Below are 19,825 nucleotides of genomic sequence, written 5' to 3'. Positions count from 1 at the left end.
TGAGAGATAGCACATCACAAATTAAATCCGGAAAATCACATTGTGGAAAGTATATGAATTTATTTGCATTCTGCAGAGGGAAATAAGTATTTAATCCCTCTGGCAAACAAGACCTAATACTTGGTGGCAAAACCCTTGTTGGCAAGCACAGCGGTCAGACGTCTTCTGTAGTTGATGATGAGGTTTGCACACATGTCAGGAGGAATTTTGGTCCACTCCTCTTTGCAGATCATCTCTAAATCATTAAGAGTTCTGGGCTGTCGCTTGGCAACTCGCAGCTTCAGCTCCCTCCATAAGTTTTCAATGGGATTAAGGTCTGGTGACTGGCTAGGCCACTCCATGACCCTAATGTGCTTCTTCCTGAGCCACTCCTTTGTTGCCTTGGCTGTATGTTTTGGGTCATTGTCGTGCTGGAAGACCCAGCCACGACCCATTTTTAAGGCCCTGGCGGAGGGAAGGAGGTTGTCACTCAGAATTGTACAGTACATGGCCCCATCCATTCTCCCATTGATGCGGTGAAGTAGTCCTGTGCCCTTAGCAGAGAAACACCCCCAAAACATAACATTTCCACCTCCATGCTTGACAGTGGGGACGGTGTTCTTTGGGTCATAGGCAGCATTTCTCTTCCACCAAACACGGCGAGTTGAGTTCATGCCAAAGAGCTCAATTTTTGTCTCATCTGACCACAGCACCTTCTCCCAATCACTCTCGGCATCATCCAGGTGTTCACTGGCAAACTTCAGACGGGCCGTCACATGTGCCTTCCGGAGCAGGGGGACCTTGCGGGCACTGCAGGATTGCAATCCGTTATGTCGTAATGTGTTACCAATGGTTTTCGTGGTGACAGTGGTCCCAGCTGCCTTGAGATCATTGACAAGTTCCCCCCTTGTAGTTGTAGGCTGATTTCTAACCTTCCTCATGATCAAGGATACCCCACGAGGTGAGATTTTGCGTGGAGCCCCAGATCTTTGTCGATTGACAGTCATTTTGTACTTCTTCCATTTTCTTACTATGGCACCAACAGTTGTCTCCTTCTCGCCCAGCGTCTTACTGATGGTTTTGTAGCCCATTCCAGCCTTGTGCAGGTGTATGATCTTGTCCCTGACATCCTTAGACAGCTCCTTGCTCTTGGCCATTTTGTAGAGGTTAGAGTCTGACTGATTCACTGAGCCTGTGGACAGGTGTCTTTCATACAGGTGACCATTGCCGACAGCTGTCTGTCATGCAGGTAACGAGTTGATTTGGAGCATCTACCTGGTCTGTAGGGGCCAGATCTCTTACTGGTTGGTGGGGGATCAAATACTTATTTCCCTCTGCAGAATGCAAATAAATTCATATACTTTCCACAATGTGATTTTCCGGATTTAATTTGTGATGTGCTATCTCTCACTGTTACCAATAACCTACCCTTCAATTATGGGCTGCTCATGTCTTTGTCAGTGGGCAAACTTACAAAATCAGCAAGGGATCAAATACTTATTTCCCCCACTGTACACTCCGGTAGCCATGGAAAAGGCGTTGTGTAGACCAAGGCACAATTTCTATATGTTACATGCGAGGGGGAAAGAAGTGGAGGCACATGCTAGATCAAGTGTTTTGATAGGACCATTGAGGGCGCTGTGGAGGGATCTGGCGAAGATTTGGGCCTTTGATGGTGGGTGTAGTAGACTTCTCCCCCTGCAGGGAAATGACGCCTTCCGTCCGGGCACTGAAAATCTTGGATTGAGGGAATGGGGAGAGAGGGGGATTGTATTTTTACATCAGGTGCTGGAGCCTTCTGGAGCAATCAAATCTATGGAGGACCTTGGTCTAAATCCTACAGATTGGAGCTCCAGATTTGCATACGAACAGGTGCGACACTATGTAGCATCTCTGCCTAAGAGGACGCTGGATGTCGATGTGGCCACCAAGCTGGAAGATCTTTTAGAGGTACCGTCGGGGGACCCGGTCTCCATCTCCATGTTATACAAGCGATTGATAGCTACCCGTCCACAGAGAGATTTAGGAAAGGTGGCTGCTAGGTGGGCAGAAGACACACAGACGGAGGTCTCAACCCGGGATCTTCTGCGGGGGTTGAGAGGGGTGGGGAAATGGACTAGGAGTGTAGAACTTCGGGAATGTCAGTTTAGAGTAATCTACAGAGCATACACATCACAGTCCCGTTTATACAGGATGGGGTATTTAGAATCGGCTCAGTGTAGGCGATGTGGGGCGAACCAAAGTGATTTTTACCATGCCTTTTGGCAATGTCCTGCAACCGAGGCTTTTTGGAGAAGGATACTAAGGTTTTTGGAAAGAATTGGAGGCTCCCGGATCAGACGTTTGCCAAAATGCATTTTGCTGGGATGCCAAAGTCCGGTGGAGGGGGGTACAGCTTACCAAAATGCACTTGTCCACAAGGCCTCTGTGGTTGGTCTGAAATGTATCTTGGTGAATTGGACATTGGAGCGGGCCCCCTCTTTCTGGCAATGGCGTAATCGTTTGCATGCCTTACTTTTGTTGGAGCTTCAGGATGCTCTGCTTAATTTCAAAACACAAAAACACTTTTATTTAACTTGGACAGATTATATTAATGTGATGTCTCCCAAAGCACGAAGTTACATTCTTAATAAACTCAGCGCATTAAAGGATCCTACTTCAGCAACTTGTGTCACTTAAGCAAGAACGAGGTTATTGATCGGTGGATTTATAGGTCACTCAGGCAGAAGGGGATAGGGAGGGGGGAGGGGAGTTATATTTAGTTCAACGCACTCGTACCAGGTCTTGTTAAGAGAACACCTTGGGGTGGTAGGAGGGAGGGCCATCAGAACACAGGCTCTCCAGCTTGAACCCCAGGAAAGGGTGCTAACCATACCATTTGGGGACTGCAGGTCCACTGCTGGATATCTAGAACATGATTTTCGTAGCAATGGAAGGAGCGTGGTCTCTAATACGTTCCCGATAAGAGGTTATTACTTCATTGGTTGTTTCTCCTTTATCCTTATGGTGAAGTTGGGGGGGGGGGAGTTCGGAGATTTATTAAACAATGTAAAACTTGATGACGGATAATGCTGTATCGTTTATATGTGTCAGCTGTTCAGAATTTGAAGTGTCTCACAAGTCTTGTATATCCTGGTTGTCGTCAATAAAAAATGTTGAACCATAAAAAAATGGCAGAGGAATTTGCTGTTCTTACCGATTTAAACATTGGTAGCATGGCAGCCAGTAAACCCAGAATTCTCTCTTGTGAGCATTCAGCAAACACTTGTTCTGGACTTGGCATAGCTGGCTTATCCTCTACCTGCTTTTTGGATGACTCATCAGAACTTGAGATATCTGTATCAAAACCAAACAAAATGAAAGAACTACTATTAGGATACCTGGAAAACAAAATATTCTGTAATAAAGGTTTTAATAAATGCATGTACCAAAGACACTTTTTTGCAACTGTTCCTGTATTGAAAATAAATTAGAAAGGGCTATTAGAGCTTCCTGCTAAAATTACAATGAGCAGCAGCAGCAGTGGGATTTGAATCTGGTTTTCTAACACACCAGAGAACTGAAAAACAGTCAAACACAATCCAAAGGGTTGTGTGGAATGAATGTAAAGAAATGAGGAAAGTGGGAAATACCCTCAGAAACCAAGGCTTCTGCCAAGGTCTAATCAACAAGACACTATTATCTAAAAAAGACTTTGTGCCTGTGATCAAGTTTCTTTCATGGGGTAAATATTCCCTACTCCACTCATTCAAAAATGCCCATAACGGAGCACAAATATTAACTGAGTAACAAAAACTGTTCAAGCTACAGCATGGCATGCATCAACTTAGCTTAATAAATTCTGGCTTGACAACCCCACAGTTCAACTGTTGATTTTCAACAGGGCCCGATTCGTTTCACCCATAACAGGGCTTCATCAGGAACCACTCAGTTGGATCATACTGACAGGGGTTTCGGTCTCAAGCTGACTAAACTTCTCTTACAACCGACAGGGAAACCTGGTTTCCCTAGTTGTCAGGCAGGTGCTCTAAACACTCCTCCAAAGCGAAGGGTGCAATTTCTAATGATAAACAATCTATGCTACGTTCTGAAAATAAGCCCCTTGCTTAGAACACTTAACCTTAGAAGCTCAGCTTTTTGAATATTACTGTAATAGCAATAATGTTGGTACTTTTAAGCACTTCCTGAATTTGCTCTAAACAGCTGAGCTACAGGAAAAACATAGCAGCTTACTGAAAAGACCAAGTACCAGTGAGCAGCACACCTGCAACCATTAAAAAACGTGATACAACAGTAGAAAAGCAGCAGCTTACAAATGTCCAAACTGGCCATTGTCTTTTACTGAAGGGGCAAATCATTCTTAGTCATTACCTGGAGCACCTGAAGAGACTCTGCTATCTATGGATAACTCTGCTTTTAAAACGACATTCGCTTCTGTGCCCTGCAACATTTGATCAGGAGAGTCTTTCTTTGGAATTTCTGCTTCAGAGATACATATTTTAGGCTGCAGATGCTGATTTTTTTCAATGTCAAACTCAACTGATTCCTTAGAATCTTCTTTACCCTTGGAAAAAAAAAAAGACAAGGAATAAATCTGCAGAAAATGGTCCAAAACATATTGGTTAGCGTATGAATTTAAATGCGAACCAAAACCTGGGAATTGAATTCAAGTGCTTCAAATCAATAATAACTAGAAATGCACAGACGTCTAGGTTAGGGGATTAGATACAAGATAATATATTTACAGAACATACTAAAATGATGGTTCTAAATATGAGAGGCTGACATAGAATGGAGATGTAGCTGACTCTGCAGGATGAAATATCCTAGTCTTTGGAATTGTTACTTACACTGGAAGGAACAAGAGGGGCTGTCTTTGTCGAGTTAACGGTAGTTTTATTCCCAGCAATATACTCTACAGTCTCAATCACACCATCAACAGAAGAGCTGACAGACGTAGCCTCTGTTTCTGAAGAGGATTCACTGTTGGTCCACATGGAGAGGAGGGCAGAAGCTCTCAAACCTGAAGCAAACATCAGTAAGACAGACATATCTCAGTACCGTGCCCTTGAGCTATCTGACTGCTGGAAATCTAAGCCGCAAATCTACCACGTTGGCTTGAATATTAAAGTTAAGCCACCCGTGGCCTATCTTTCTGCAAGGGAGCTCCTTCCATGTTTAAATACTGATATAATGAATGTATATTTAGGGGGGAAGTTATTAACATGGGCAAGCGTTAAGATGGGTTTATTTTACATGTCGTGCAGTTTTAGCACAGGGTCCCATTTTATGCGATCAGACCTGTGCTTGGAAAACAATTTCAAATCCAATCTTTAGTTTCAGCTTAGAAACATTTGAACATGACAATCACAACAAAATGGTTTACAAATTACACTTAGCTAAATGATCAATACATAGGACAGAGACCAGGGTATAGACATAAACCACACATAGAAGCAGAACAATTAGAATAAAAAGGCTTGGTCAGCAATGGCGAAAAAGAAATGCTCAATCCAGACAGCCCCCAAATGACTTAGTGAAAAACAGGTCTTCAGACCTGTCTTACATTTATTATAGGAGGATTCAATGTAGCTAGTACTTAATTCCACAAAAATGAGAATAAAAAGAAAAAAAAAAAGCTGTCTGATGGGTAACCCCAGTCCTGTGCAGGTTACTGAAGGAAGAATAGAAAGAATTAGATGCTTGTGTTCTGGTCAGTCAGTTGATTCACTGTCAACAGGATCATGTCATTTACCAAATAACTAGGCATTCCTGTGAAAAATGCCTAATAAGCATGCAAAAATATTTTGAAATTCACTCAACAGACAATTGGAAGCCAATGTTCAGTAATGAGAGGATGGGTCAGATAAGCATATTAGTTTGCAGCATAGTATGTATTTTGTATATTCAGGAAATGCTTCAGGGAAGATTATGTAAGACTGCAATATAAGATATTACCATAGCTGAGACAATTGAGAACTAATGAATTAACTAAAGTCCTTAGAGCTAACTAATCAAAATATGAATGGAGCAAAAAAGAAAAAAAAAGTTTTGATCATTCATGAAATCTAAAATTCAAAAGAAAGCATGCAATCAGAACAACCACCCCAAATTATTATAGAATCCACTTACTGAAATCTAGTGAAATCAAAATAACCACCTTTCCTCCATCCAAGGCTCACTGAATGTCATTATACAGTGCTGTAAGAAGAGTTTCAGTGCTGAAGCCAGTACAAAATCCTAAATGTACTGCGAGAAACTGAAGCTGCCATATGCAGGAGTGACTCTTGCTCCCAACTAGATCAATGCTCATAAATCTTTCTACAGCCGCAACACCAAATAGCACAGCAGTGGAAAGCATGTGACCCCATGAGGCACCCGTCCAGGTCCCAACCACAAATACAAGTTTCTTGACCCCATTTGGGTCCCAACCCACAATTTAGGAAGCTGTACACTAGAATACCAGGGACCTAGTGAGAGTTGTGATAGCATCGGGAATGGGGGGAAGAGGGTGGTCAGGAGAAGTGATCTCATGCCAGAGAGTGATCTGTGGAAAGGGCTGAGCTCATCCTTTAAACCTGCACCATCAAAGCAGAAACACGACGGCAGATAAAGGCCATATGACCCATCCAGTCTGCCCATCCTCTGTAACCCCTAATTCTTCCTGTTCCTAAGCGATCCCACATGCTTATCCCATGCCTTTTTACATTCTGGAACAGTCCTCGACTCCACCACCTCCACCAGGAGGCCATTCCACGCCTCCACCACCCTTTCTGTGAAGGTTACTCCTAAGCCTATTCCCTCTTAACTTTATCGTATGCCCCCTCATTCCAGAGCTCTCCTTCATTTGAAAAAGGCTCTCTTCTTGTACATAAATGCCCTTGAGATATTTAAACGTTTCTATCATATCTCCTCTCTTCCAGTGTATACATGTTGAGGTACCTAAGCCTGTCCCTGTAATTTTTGCATTCAAGACCGCTTACTAATTTCGTAGCCAAAGTAGGCACTGTGTGATAATGCTTTAATTTTATGTAAATCGCTTTGCGAGCAATGCCTTAGGCGATTCATCAAATAAATGTAACCTTGGCATATGGCTGCCTTGGAGCTGATGTTAATGCCAACATATAGAATTATTTTATAACCACATATATTCCCCCTTGGAATAGAGGCACACACATAGGCTTGCTCAAACCACACCTCTTTGCAATCTATGCATAGTCGAGACTACTACATGTAAAGAGTGGCTTTCTGAAATTGCCATTTGCACATGTAGGTGATAATGTCTCTGTAAACCAGAGGTGCAGTCTCAAAATCATCTCTTAATGCATCTGGTCCACTATATGCAAGTTTCTGATGAACATTCATTTTGGATAGCACAAAAACCTGAAGGCTTGAGAATCTTTGAAAACAAAGCTGCAGGTCACAAAATTAAGAGAAGTAATAAAGCTGGACTCTGTATCAGCAAGCACAGCCAAAAACATCAGATCTTACTTTTTCCTTGCTGTGCTTTCACAAGGCAGTCTGCGATGAGCTCCATGCAATGAGCCTGCAGTGCTTTGGCCTGAGAAAGGACTTGCGGATCAAGTCTCTCCCCCTCTACTTCTTCCTCACTTGCCAAGTCCGAGCAGTAGAGAGCCAAAGCACTGAACAGCAGCCAAGAATAGTTATGTACATAAGGCTGTATGAGTCTTTGACGGTCGCTGATTCGAATTGTGACCATTGGATACACAGTGATGCTGTGAGTGGGTAAATGGCTGAAACAGGAAAGAGCAGATACAAATTCAGGAATGCTCAGCAAGCTTAAATGTACTATTTTATCAAGATGCCTAACCAGTTCCATAGAAATGTGTTTCCCCTCTACTTTTAATTCTCTGTTGTAAGAACACAAAATTTTACCTATCCAAAAAAGAATGCTGGTTATACAGGTGGAAGTTTTCTTCAATAAGCTATTTTGTTACTTTAGAATTCCAGTTCTCAAATATCTGAAAATCAGTTCTGTGTAACCTGTATTTAATTGAATTAGGACTGCATTTTAATTACAGTTAACTCTGTCATTAATACATTAGTAATTATTCATGATTTTAAAAATTAATCACATTGCAGCGTTTCCTATCTACTCCAAACATCACTTCTGCTTTTTTCCACTCCCAACCCCTGTCCTCAGGACAATCCAACATCTTTCATCTGCGATTCAACATCACCCCTCTACACACACAAGTCTACCTTAAAAGTGGTCTTCTGATGTTCCTAGCCAGCAGCATGCTGCCTGCAGCCTGGTCTGAAGCTTTCCTTCTGACCCGTCCAGCCCAGGCAGAAATAGGAAGTGATATCAGAGAGCAGAACGGCCCAGAGGGAAAACTTCAGAGCAGGCCACAGGCAGCATATGTGCAATGCTGCCACTTCTGGGAACCAACAGACCACCTTTAAGGTAGACTGGCTGGGGGGAGATACTGAACACCAGGGATGGGGGGAGAGTGTGGGCTGCAGACCCACAAGCAGAACTGGAGGGGCCACCAACTGAAGCTATGCCTGAGGCAGTGAGCTCCAGAAGCCACAAGAATAGCCTGGTGTTGCTCACCACTAAGTTTGTGCCCACTCATGGGCATGGAAGGGAGGGACAGACAGGGAGAGAGAGAGAAAAAATGGATCCCAGGAAAGAAAGCCATAATGGACCTAGGGAAGATGAGAGGGAGGGAAGGAAGAGAAAGGGAGAGAAGTTGGACCTGAGGGTGGGAGGGAGATTATCAGTTCTTAGGGAAGGAATGGGATTTGATATACTGCTTTTTTGTGGTTACAATCAAAAGGGTTTACATATTCTATACCTAGGATAATGGATGGTTAAGTAACTTGCCCAGAGTCACAAGGAGCAGCAGATGGAAATAAATAAAATACCTTTAATTGTGCGATTAAATTTTTTTTAATCATGTGATAATTCATGATTAAAACTTTTTTTTCAAAATGCAGCCCTAATTTGACTATATGTATATTCTATTGATTAAAAAAAGTTTGTCTTCAGTGGATTACAGTGCCAAACACAAAGGAGGCCATTGTATAAAGCTTTTTCCATCATAAATCATGCTTTATGTATGGAAAAGGGCTCTTATGAAATTGTGCAGCCATATACATGTGTAAGTAAATGAGCTGAAAGTTCATGTGTATCTTTACATGGTCAGATGATGTAGTTGTAATGTATGTGATGTATGAAACGTGCAAAAATTATGCACCTTTTTCTAAGCTGGGGGAAATTTGTGCACTACTGGTGTTTATTGTGGGTTTCAATTTTATAAAAACATATAGAGGTGTATTTTCAAAGCACGTAGACTTGCAAAGTTGAACTTTGTAAGTCTAAGTGCTTTGAAAATGAGTTCCATAGTTTCTATGTTCCCTTTATAAGATAGATTTAAATAGGCACCTTTTTGGAACTTGGACATAAGCAGCCTTTTAAAAAAAATTACTCACAACTATAATCACAACCAATATCTTTTAGGACTGAAAAGGATTTTCGAAAGCCCCAAATAAACGATATTACAATAATCAAGTTGGATCATAAAATGTTTATACAAAATCAAGTCAATACTCTTATAAGAAGTACATTTTGTACTTTTAGAAAATTGAGAATTATCAGGAAATACTTGCAGGAAGACCCAATTTAGGTTGGTAATCACTGATATTGGGCAATCAGTGATTACCAACCTAAATTGGGTCTTCCTGCAAGTATTTCCTGATAATTCTCAATTTTCTTCAAGTCCAAAATGTACTTCTTACAAGAGCATTAACTTGATTTTCTATAGACATTTTATGATCCAAGGTAATACCTGAAAGTTTCAATGAATAATCTAATGCATAAACTTCTCCATCAATTATAAGATTTTGTTGTATAACTTGATTCTAGGGTCAACTAATAAAAACTTTGTTTTATCCTTTTTCAATTTTAAATAATGAGTATTCATCTAATCAGTAATTAAAGAAAAACAGTGAGAAATGCATTGATATGTATCTTGCAGTTCACCATTCAACGGATAAATAAATATAGATATATCATCTGCATAAGTGTGAAAACCAACTCTCTCTAAACCCCTACCCAGGGAGGATTTTAATACATTACGAAGCACAGGCGAAAGCAGACCCCCCTGGGGTACGCCTGACAGTGGAGACCACCTCTCTGACAGAGTTCTGTGCATTTTAACTCGGTCAGCTTAGAGGGGCAGGAGACCACCGAGGCCAATGAGTAGACTGCATTCTTCAGCCCCACGGTTGGGTAGGATTTACACTGTTTGAGAGAAATCTGACAAATTTTACACCAAACCTAGGGCCCTGTTTACTAAGCTACATTATAGGTATGTTAGCATTTTAACACATGTTAACTATGTATGCACCTATAATATACCTATAGGCGCGTTAAAAATGCTAATGCACCTTAGTAAACAGGGGCCCCTAGGAAGTTAGGATGGGGTCATTTTAACTTTAGGGCTGGTTATAATCAAAGTAATTTGATTCAAATTGCTTGTGATTTGGCACAAAGGGATGGAAATGATTCTGCTGTGAAATGTATTTATTTTAATGCTGGATCATTAATTAATAAAATGCAAATTGCGTATGATTTAATTATGCTTTACCAGATTGCTAAGTTTTTGTCACTAATATTCAATCTATTAATGAAGGTCTGAAATTGGTAGAACTATGCCACCTGGACTATCAGATAAAGTACTTACCACACCCAGACAGGTGATGGGGGTGGGTGGGGGTTAAACTAAATTTATAAGAATTCTTTTAAGATTATAGTGAACAAAACCTTTATTACCAGTTTTTGAATCTTTATTTATTTATTGCATTTGAATCCCACATTTTCCCAACTATTTGCAGGCTCAATGTGGCTTACATTGTTTTATTAACATTACACTTGGCCAATGCCCCCCCCCCCCAAAAAAAAAAAAAAAAAAAACAAACAAAAAAAACTGTCTGCAATCTTTTAAGATTAGAAGCAGATATACCAGCATAGGCCACATTCCCTTACTCTACACATGACATAAAAAGAGCATGCAACAAGGTTTTCATCCAAACAATATCTGATTGATCACAACAACTGTAAGGTATAAAAACCCTTCTGTAAAAATGAAGACATTTGTTTATCAAATGACAAATACAAGTCGATAATGACCTGTAAATATCTAAAACTGTCTACTGGTGGAATCGGATTTCCCCAACAAATTAGGTATTAGGCTTGGGCACTCAGCCTGCCCACTGATCCAACAAGTTTGTGTGTTATCAACATTCACAACCAATCTATTCTCATCTAACCAGCTAACCACAGCCAATCAACAATTTTGTAGCATAATGAGATCTAGACAAAATGGACTTTTTAGGAGTTGAAAATCAATCAATTTTGATCAATCACACAGAATTAACTGAAAATACAGCCATTTTGATAACATACAGAATGAGTAGGAATATTCTTAGTAATTTTTTTTTTTAATCAGCAGATGAAGGACTGTGTAAGGTCTTTAAAAAAACCCCACCATCATGTTCTCTAGTAGCTGAATTGTAATAGTCTCAGATACGCTCACACAAATCTTAACCAACACAAGAATTAAGCAAAGACGATGGCACTGATGAGTTTCAGATCAAAGAGGTCCATTTATCAACGGCTGGTTTGCTTTACTTACTAGAAAGGTCTTATCTGTAGGATTAGCTGCAGAGAAAAGATGTTTGTTTGCATTCTTATTAAAGCAGCTAGCACAACAATTCTTTGATTAAAAAAGGATCCGGTACCTGTCAGAGTATTTCTTTGCAAAGTAACAGCCGTAACACAAATCAAAATCATCACACACATTGCAGTTGATCCTGCGGCCTATAATGAGCCCTTGGCAGTGATCGCAGGCATACTCCATGTTAACCATTTCATGGTCATCCTCATGTCCCTCCGGCTTAACTCCTCCTGTGGTATCAAAGCAAAAAGACAATATTACAAGCTTGCCAGATGGTTCAGTCATAGTTCTGTGACGTTTATTCCTGAGTCAAATATTCCACTTCAAGCTGGCTGACCTGGTGCAGGGGAAATTAAAGAGGCAGGGTCCCCATGCCCTGGTCGGTCACTGCAATGAGTCCAGCCAATTAATACACTGTAGTGGTGGGAACAGGTTTAAGACATTGGGTAAAGAACATAAGGAGGAGCTGGTACGAGTTTAGGCAATGGATATTTATATGCTCATATCACCAAAGTGGCAATAAACCAGACAGGAAGACAAATTAACCCTCCATTGCCCAAGGTACAAAAACTCAAACTGTGAGCCCTCTAGGGACGGAGAAAGTACCTGCATATAATATGTACAGCACTGTGTATGTCTAGTAGCGCTATAGAAATGATTAGTAGTAGAACGGGTGACTAATTATTATGTTTATTGTTTAAATTAAGAACTGCCTGGACTTCTTTCTTCATAGGTTTCACAATGATGTTCCCTTACCTAAGAAGCAAGTTTTGCACAAATCCATGTCATTGCACTGCAGACAGCGATATCGATGCCAGGGTGCAATCTTGTCACATCCATCACAAGAGATTTCCACGTTCAACAGATCACAGTAGCGGGCAATAAACATGTGCATCTGAAATATTAATCCACACATTGTAGGCAGCAATTTTTCCCCCGCATTTAATTTAAACCAAACCCTTCCAGTCTATATAATATAGCACATAATCACAAATTTGGCTTTATCCAATAAGAAAAATTCAGCTTCTCAGTCTTTTCACAGATGTTAAAGGGATAGCTCAAAAAACACTGAAAAGAAAAACAACCATTCCTAACCACTTTTAAATAAAACCACATATAAATAAGGACAACCATACTCCTTTTAAATACAACTAAACACAGCTGTATAGCTGCTTCACTGTCACAGTTAATTCAAACTAGTTTGAAGTGCCGATTAGTGTTGCTGCTAAATAATCATGCACATTTCTACAGCTCCACATCCTTGGCACTGAATGCAAACTTCAATTTTAAACAAAATGGAAACATGAGCAGAAGGGAGGACTGAGAAAAAGCGGAGAAAGATGTACTGTTCAGGCTGGGTTAGCCAAATCACACGGACCCACACCTTTATAATACACAGGAACGTAAAACATGCAATCATTTCCTAAGCAAACTTGGTACAAATAATGTAACGTGGCATCTGTTAGTCCACTTAAGATAAGTCAAATAAGTTGTAGGTGGTGAGAGGCTGATATGCACAGACGGGGAGAGAGTCTTTGTGGTGATGTTGTACAAGGATCTTAAAGCGGAAAAAAAAACAGTGTGGCAAAGCGGTGGCCGTAGCCAGAAGGATGTTAGGCTGCATCGAGAGAGGAGTAACTACCAGAAGAAAGGGAGGTGTTGATGCCCCTGAACAAGTCACTGGTGAGGCCCCTCCTGGTGTATTGTGTTCAGTTTTGGAGACAGTACCTTGCTAAGGATGTAAAAAGACTAGAAGCGATCCAGAGGAAGGCGACAAAAATGATATGGGACTTGCACCGTAAGACGTATGAGAAGAGACTGGAAGACCTGAATATGTATAGCCTAGAGGAAAGAAGGGACAGGGAAGATATGATACAGACGTTTAAATACTTGAGAGGTATCAATATCGAAACAAATTTTTCCCAAAGAGGAAACGGTAAAACTAGAGGACGAGCTGAGGTTGTAGATTTAGGAGTAATGTCAGGAAATTCTTTTTCACAGAGAGGGTGGTTGATGCCTGGAATGCCCTGAGGGAGGTGATAAGAGACAAAAACAGTGATGGAATTCAAACAGGCATGAGATGAACACAGAGGAACTCTGGCATAAAACAAAAAACAAAACAAAAAAAAAAAAACGTATTTGGCTGCAGTGGGTGGATGTGTGAGTGACGCTTGAATAGCAAATCTGGATGTGAAGAACTAAGGCCAGTGCCGGGCAGACTTTCTAGGTCTGTGTCTGTATATGGCAATCCAGTTTAGAATAGGCTGGAAAGGGCTTCAATGGCAACTTCAGTAGCTGGAACCGAGGACAGTGCTGGGCAGACTTTTACAGTCTGGGTCCCGCAAATGACAAGACTTACTCGGTTAGGCTGGAGTGGGCTTTGATGGTAACTCCAGTAGGTGGAACATAAGGACGGAGCTGGGCAAACTTCTACGGTCTATGTCCCAGAAGCGCCCAAAGAAAGACTTGTGCTCAACTATATAACGTTCATTGTTGATTTAATCATGAATTGATAATGAGTTGGACTGTTGGGCAGACTGGATGGATCGTTCAGGTCTTTATCTGTCGTCACTTTCTATGTTACTATGTGATACCTTCATGAGGCCAATGCATTTTTTACTAAATTTCTAGAGTTTTAGTCCCTTCATTAGATAAATGAAACATGAGATATGATTATGGATGTACACGGAGTACAGTTCTTGAAAAGTAACCACAAATGTGCTGTTAATGCAATAAACAGTTATTGCCACAATTTTCTTGTTCACCAGTTAGTTCTGTTATCAGCAAACTTATTTGGCGTCCCCACTAAAAAACAGGAGATATAAAAAGTGCCTGAGGGCGTTCAAAAAGTATTTTCTTTTAGCTAAAGAGGTTTTATTTTTTTTAATATATGTTTTATTGATGACATAAACATCTACAATAAATCCGAACAGTCAAAATGAATTACAACAGTGGTTTACCATGGGTCTTGTTACTATAATCTTGACAAATTCTATGTATCATCGTTACATTTTTTTTCCCCCCTCGTGTTCCACCCCCCCTTCCCCTTTTCCCTTTTTCCCTTTCCCTCACCAGGTTGCTATATGTTATTACTGTATTTAACCATTAAGTACTCTACTTCGAGCTCGAGGTGTTAAAGTGTCCAAGAATGGTAACCAACATTGTAGGTATTTCTCGCCCTTTGGAGTGGCTAAGTCCTGCACTGCCCTGCGTTCTAGGGCACTCAACGAGATCATGTATGCCCTCTATACTTGGGTAGTGGGTTTTTCCTCCTGGAGCCAGAGCTTGCGTATTGTTTTTTTTTCCCATCATCACAGCTCTGCGTTGGAAATAGCGGAGTCCTGCTTTAGATGATCCATGAGTTGTAAAGATATTAAACAAAGGTCCAGGGTGTCTGACCCATTGAATCTTCCACATCTTAGAGACCTGTCTGCAGACCATGGCCCAGAATCCCAATATTGGAGGACAGTGCCAGAACATATGGCCCAGGTGTGCCCCTCCCCCTGTGCATTTCGGACAATCATCTGCTGGTCTTAAGGTAGCCCTGTATGCTCTATGGGGGGAGATAAATAGTCTCATCACAAATTTATACTGGGTTTCTCGTAATTCCGCACTCCCGCACTCTTTATAGCATGTCTGCAGGCATGTCTGTATTACATCTGCCCCAATTGTCAACCCCAATTCCCCTGCCCACGTCTGCGCCAGTCCTTGTAATGGTGCTAGGGGCATAGCGGCTCGGATCTGCACATGATAGTATTTTAAGGGCACTGCCCGTTTCGCCTCCAAATCTAAAATTTCCATCAACTTTACCCGCACTTCATATTGGAGCGCTGCCCTGGGAAGCGATTGTATATAGTGCTGTATTTGTGCATAAGCTAAGAAATCTTTGATCTCTAACCCCTGGCGCCTCTGCAAAACCTCTCTGGGTTGTAGTGTTCCATCTCTCTTAATAATCTGAAATAAGAAGAAAATCCCTACCTCTCCCCATTGCGTAAAGGTACGCGATGACCTACCCACCAGGAAGTCTATGTTTCCTCTGATTGGCAGGAATGGAGAGACCTCTGCATCCAGACCACACAGTCTGCAGATCCACTGCCACGCTCTCTTTAAGAGGTTTTATTTTTAATGCCAGGTCAGTACTTGAATAGCTTCCAGTGGCAGGTGTGTCTAAATCTGGCACCAAGATGGCACAGGGCAGATGGTTACCAACATTTCAAGAGCATACAAATTCTTCTGTATCACAAACCCACTTCTTTGACCAATGAACGTAGCTGAAATGCTTCTTGAGAGAAGCAGACTAAGCTTTGCCTCTCTAGTTACCTAAAGTATTGAAGGAAGTAGCCTAATGTAAGTTATTTTTCACCATTCTGTGCATTACAAAATAGAGAAAACCAGTCAGGCAGCCAGAAGGTTGGACACAATGGACCTCTGGTGTTCTTTCAACCTAAACCACTTATATAACAAACTACACAGGTGTTTTTACTGTTCTTACTTTGACTGTATAGATATGCTGCTAGAAGTGGCACACTATATTTGGAATTTTAATTGGTAAAATATCCCAACACGATCTTAAATGAAGAGCTCTCACCTTTCTCCGCTTATCTGGATCTGCATGAGCTATCTTTTCATACCACGTCTCAAACATGCCATCCTGACACTCATCCATCCACTCCAAGTTCTGCTTGTAGTCTTCCACTTCATCAAATTCATTCCACTGACTGAAAAGGATGACAATCAAAAGCAAGTCTTAGAGAACACAGCCCTTATACAGGTTTAAAATAAACTGTGGAATGAAGACCTTTGGTGGGGGGGGGGGGGGGGGGGGGGGGGGGAGGAAGATAAATTGCTAAATAGTGGACAATCTCATGAAAATGTGTGACAGTCAGCTATGACTAGTTTACAGAGCTTTGAATTAAAGGGGGTAATTTAAGACTTCCTGGTGCATAAAACAGAGTTTTATGTGCAGATACATGCATAAAGCAACTACTACCAACACCTAGCATGTACGTCTACATGGTATAAACACATGGATAATACTGGGGGTGAAGTTGTGAGATGTATATGTACATTAAAAAATGTGTGCATCCATCCATGACACTTTCATCAAAGCAAGTTTAACACAGCAGTGAGCACATTGCTCTTAACAATTTATTCTATTAGTCAGCTTATGAAGACGACCACTATAGCAAGAATGAATTGCTCCTCTTACCAAATCACATTGTCATGGATACTTATATTTTCCTGAGACATGCTTAAAAGGAGATCTGGAAGTTTTATATCAACAAAGAAAGACAGATCCCTTGGCTCCCAACTCATATCCAAATGGTGTAGCAGACATGTCTGTATGCAGGACAGGGCAGGAAGCAATGACCTAGAGGAAAAAAAGCAAATATGAAAGGAATCTCTATTTTAAGAGTGTTCATACTAGGGTTGTGGAGTAATTGTGTTAACTGACACTAATGTGCTATTTTTTTCGGATTATTAAAAAAAGTTTAATCTTTAGTTAACTGTATTACTATACCAGGCTGCTCTGTTCTTCCCTTCTCCAGCTCCACTACTGCATCACACTGCTATACCTGTCTTCCTTCGCTGGCCTCCAGAGCCTTCCTGCAGCCACATCCCACCTCCTCTGATGCAACTTTCTGTTTCCGTGAGGGTGGGATGCACTTACAGGAAGGTTCTGGGGCCAGCAGAGGAAGCCTGCTTGAACTGAAGATGCTGTCTGCGACCATGACAGGTACAGATGTGCGATGGGACAGTGGACCCATGGAAGGTAGGGAAGAGAAGTTAGCAGTGGGAGATTTTACAATTAACTAAAGAATAATTACTTTAATCTTCAGAATAATTGCAATTAAAAAATTGTAATCGTCCAATAGCTCTAGTTCATACAAACCATAGGAATATGCTTTCTGGTTTGTCAAACTCTTAATAAGCGACAGCTATTCTTATTGGTCTCTGGAATTCAGGAATTAGAAATGATCCCTAAAGTCTACAGCACATCCATCTGAAGTGACAGGGCGATTTCACCTCTGTTCTCCTAAAGGTGCTCTCTAACTGGAATATGAAGCTCAGAAAACTATAGTGAGATGGAATGAAAAGTGTAATGGGATCAACTTCTGAACAATTTTATCAGTGCTTACTTTTTTTTTTTTCTCCTAGTGAAAAATCTTACAAGCTAAACCCTTCCCAGGGAGAGCGTTTGCTTTAACAGAATGCCACAATGCAGAAGAACAAGGCTGGCCTGGTACCACAGTACACCTACCTGTCATTAATGCTACTAAATCCCTTTACAGCATTGACCAGAAGTAGCACAAGCTGATAATAGGATTCACGAATCTCTTTGTGCAGGTCTACTCCACAGCCTTCCAGGTGTCCAAAATAACTGGAGATTTAAAAAAAAAAAAAATTCTCTTAGGTAAGATAAACAGAAAAGTAGACCAGAAGGAAAAAAAGCAAACACTACGACAGTGCTTCATAAACGTTTTGCAGCTGTGACCCTATTTTTTGTGGAGGGAGGGGGAAAGGTAATCAAACAATCCCCAGTCCTACTTTTCCTCTCACTTCTGCTCGTCTAATCTTTAGTGTTGACTGGAGATGCTGATGAAGCCCATGCCTTAGTTGGCAGTCAGACTCCTAGTGGAAGTACCGTCAGATTACCGCAAAGAGTCTAGTGGCCCCCATTGAGAAAATGAGGATTGCTCCTGTTCACTACTAACCATCTAAAAAGGGAATGGGATTTGATATACCACCTTTCTGTCATTAAAATCAAAGAGGTTTATATATTATACAGGTACTTACTTTATACCTGAGGCAATGGAGGGTTAAGTCACGTGCCTAAAGCTACAAGGAGATGCAGTGGGAACTGAACCCCGTTCCTCTGATTCTCAGGCCACCTCACTATTAGGCTACTAAACTTGGATAGGTGTCAGGGAGGGGTGGAGAATCAGAGGGAAGAGGAAGCTTTCGATAAACATGCTGTCAGTGCTATCAGCAGTGTGGGAAGTTAATTTTCCTCACAACCAGATCCTTTAAGAGACTCCCTGGGAGCATCAGGCCAAATGTTATCAGCCCAACACTCCTGGGGAAGAAAAACAGTAACATTATTATTTTGTGTAAATTTAAATCACCCTGTGCTACAAAAACATGCAATTAATGCACAATTTTGCCAAGAAAGATTATATTGCTTTTTTTCACTATCTGATGTGCTAAGTCTTCCCGTTTTCTGTTCATTTCCACTGCAATTTTGAGTTCCACACTCTAGGACACTAAGTTGGGTGAGAACTGTTACATCCTTCTTTATCCTACAATTAGGATGGGGTTTAAGGCTCGCTGTTTACTTTCCTTCTTTGGTGAGGGATTCTCTGCTGTAATGTAATTGCCTCTCCTTTCACTGTTTTGATTTTCTGCTCCTTCTACTGAACTAAACAGGAAAAGTAACACTTTACTTTGCATGTACATAGCCTTCAGTAGCACATATGAGGGGTTCACATAACCCCTGGCATTTCAATGGAAGGTATATTTCTCTTCCTTTCAATTCTTTTGGACCTCGGCTATGCCCTAAGAGAGGTGGTCTGTCAGAATCTGTAGTTTTGGAGTCCTCTGTGTGGAGTTCCACAGGGTTCGCCCATCTCACCCTTATTGTACAATCTTTTAATGACCTCACTGTCCATTATGACTTTAGAGATTGGGGAAATACTGTATTCATACACTGATGATATTTTTAAAATTGATTTTTAAAATCGATTCGTTGATCCATTAAATTTTGACTGGATATTTTCCCCTGAGTCTCTTCCTAATACAGTTCAATTAACTGGTGATACTAAATGAAGTCATAATAAGCATCGTTTAATATTAGCATTTTCATCTATAAAAGGAAGTTGATTTAGGTTGTTTTATGAATATTTAATTTTTATTCTGCAACACTATGGAATAATTTGCCAGAGTCTGAAACTTTTTTTTAAGTAAGATTGTATTGTAACTGTAATTGATGGTAATCAGTTTTTGACACTATTACTTACCTCAAACCTATAGGTAGGGTGGGCTATAAGTGTATAGAGAGAGAGAGGCTCTTGATACCTTCTTTCACTCTACTCACAATCCTAATTTTGGAACTCTCATTCACCTATGCCTCCTCTACTATC

At 40.9% G+C, this 19,825-nt stretch overlaps 1 protein-coding gene across 2 annotated transcripts in view; it reads right to left on the bottom strand.

The window, feature by feature from the left end:
* The window catches only part of ZZEF1 (zinc finger ZZ-type and EF-hand domain containing 1), a 168,770-nt gene that overhangs the window by 54,675 nt on the left and 94,270 nt on the right, over positions 1-19,825 (bottom strand). For both annotated transcript variants that reach the window (XM_030185993.1, XM_030185994.1), the window contains exons 31-39: positions 17,947-18,066; positions 16,894-17,055; positions 16,273-16,402; positions 12,441-12,579; positions 11,749-11,914; positions 7,471-7,733; positions 4,830-5,002; positions 4,351-4,543; positions 3,176-3,315 (exon numbers count right to left, since the gene is read on the bottom strand). In XM_030185993.1, the coding sequence (XP_030041853.1) occupies positions 3,176-3,315; positions 4,351-4,543; positions 4,830-5,002; positions 7,471-7,733; positions 11,749-11,914; positions 12,441-12,579; positions 16,273-16,402; positions 16,894-17,055; positions 17,947-18,066 (1,486 nt within the window). The remainder of the gene's footprint in view (positions 1-3,175; positions 3,316-4,350; positions 4,544-4,829; positions 5,003-7,470; positions 7,734-11,748; positions 11,915-12,440; positions 12,580-16,272; positions 16,403-16,893; positions 17,056-17,946; positions 18,067-19,825) is intronic.

The sequence above is a fragment of the Microcaecilia unicolor genome, chromosome 13, assembly GCF_901765095.1.
Source record: "Microcaecilia unicolor chromosome 13, aMicUni1.1, whole genome shotgun sequence".
In the NCBI taxonomy this organism is placed as follows: Eukaryota; Metazoa; Chordata; class Amphibia; order Gymnophiona; family Siphonopidae; genus Microcaecilia; species Microcaecilia unicolor.
This window is presented reverse-complemented; position numbering and strand designations above follow the sequence as displayed.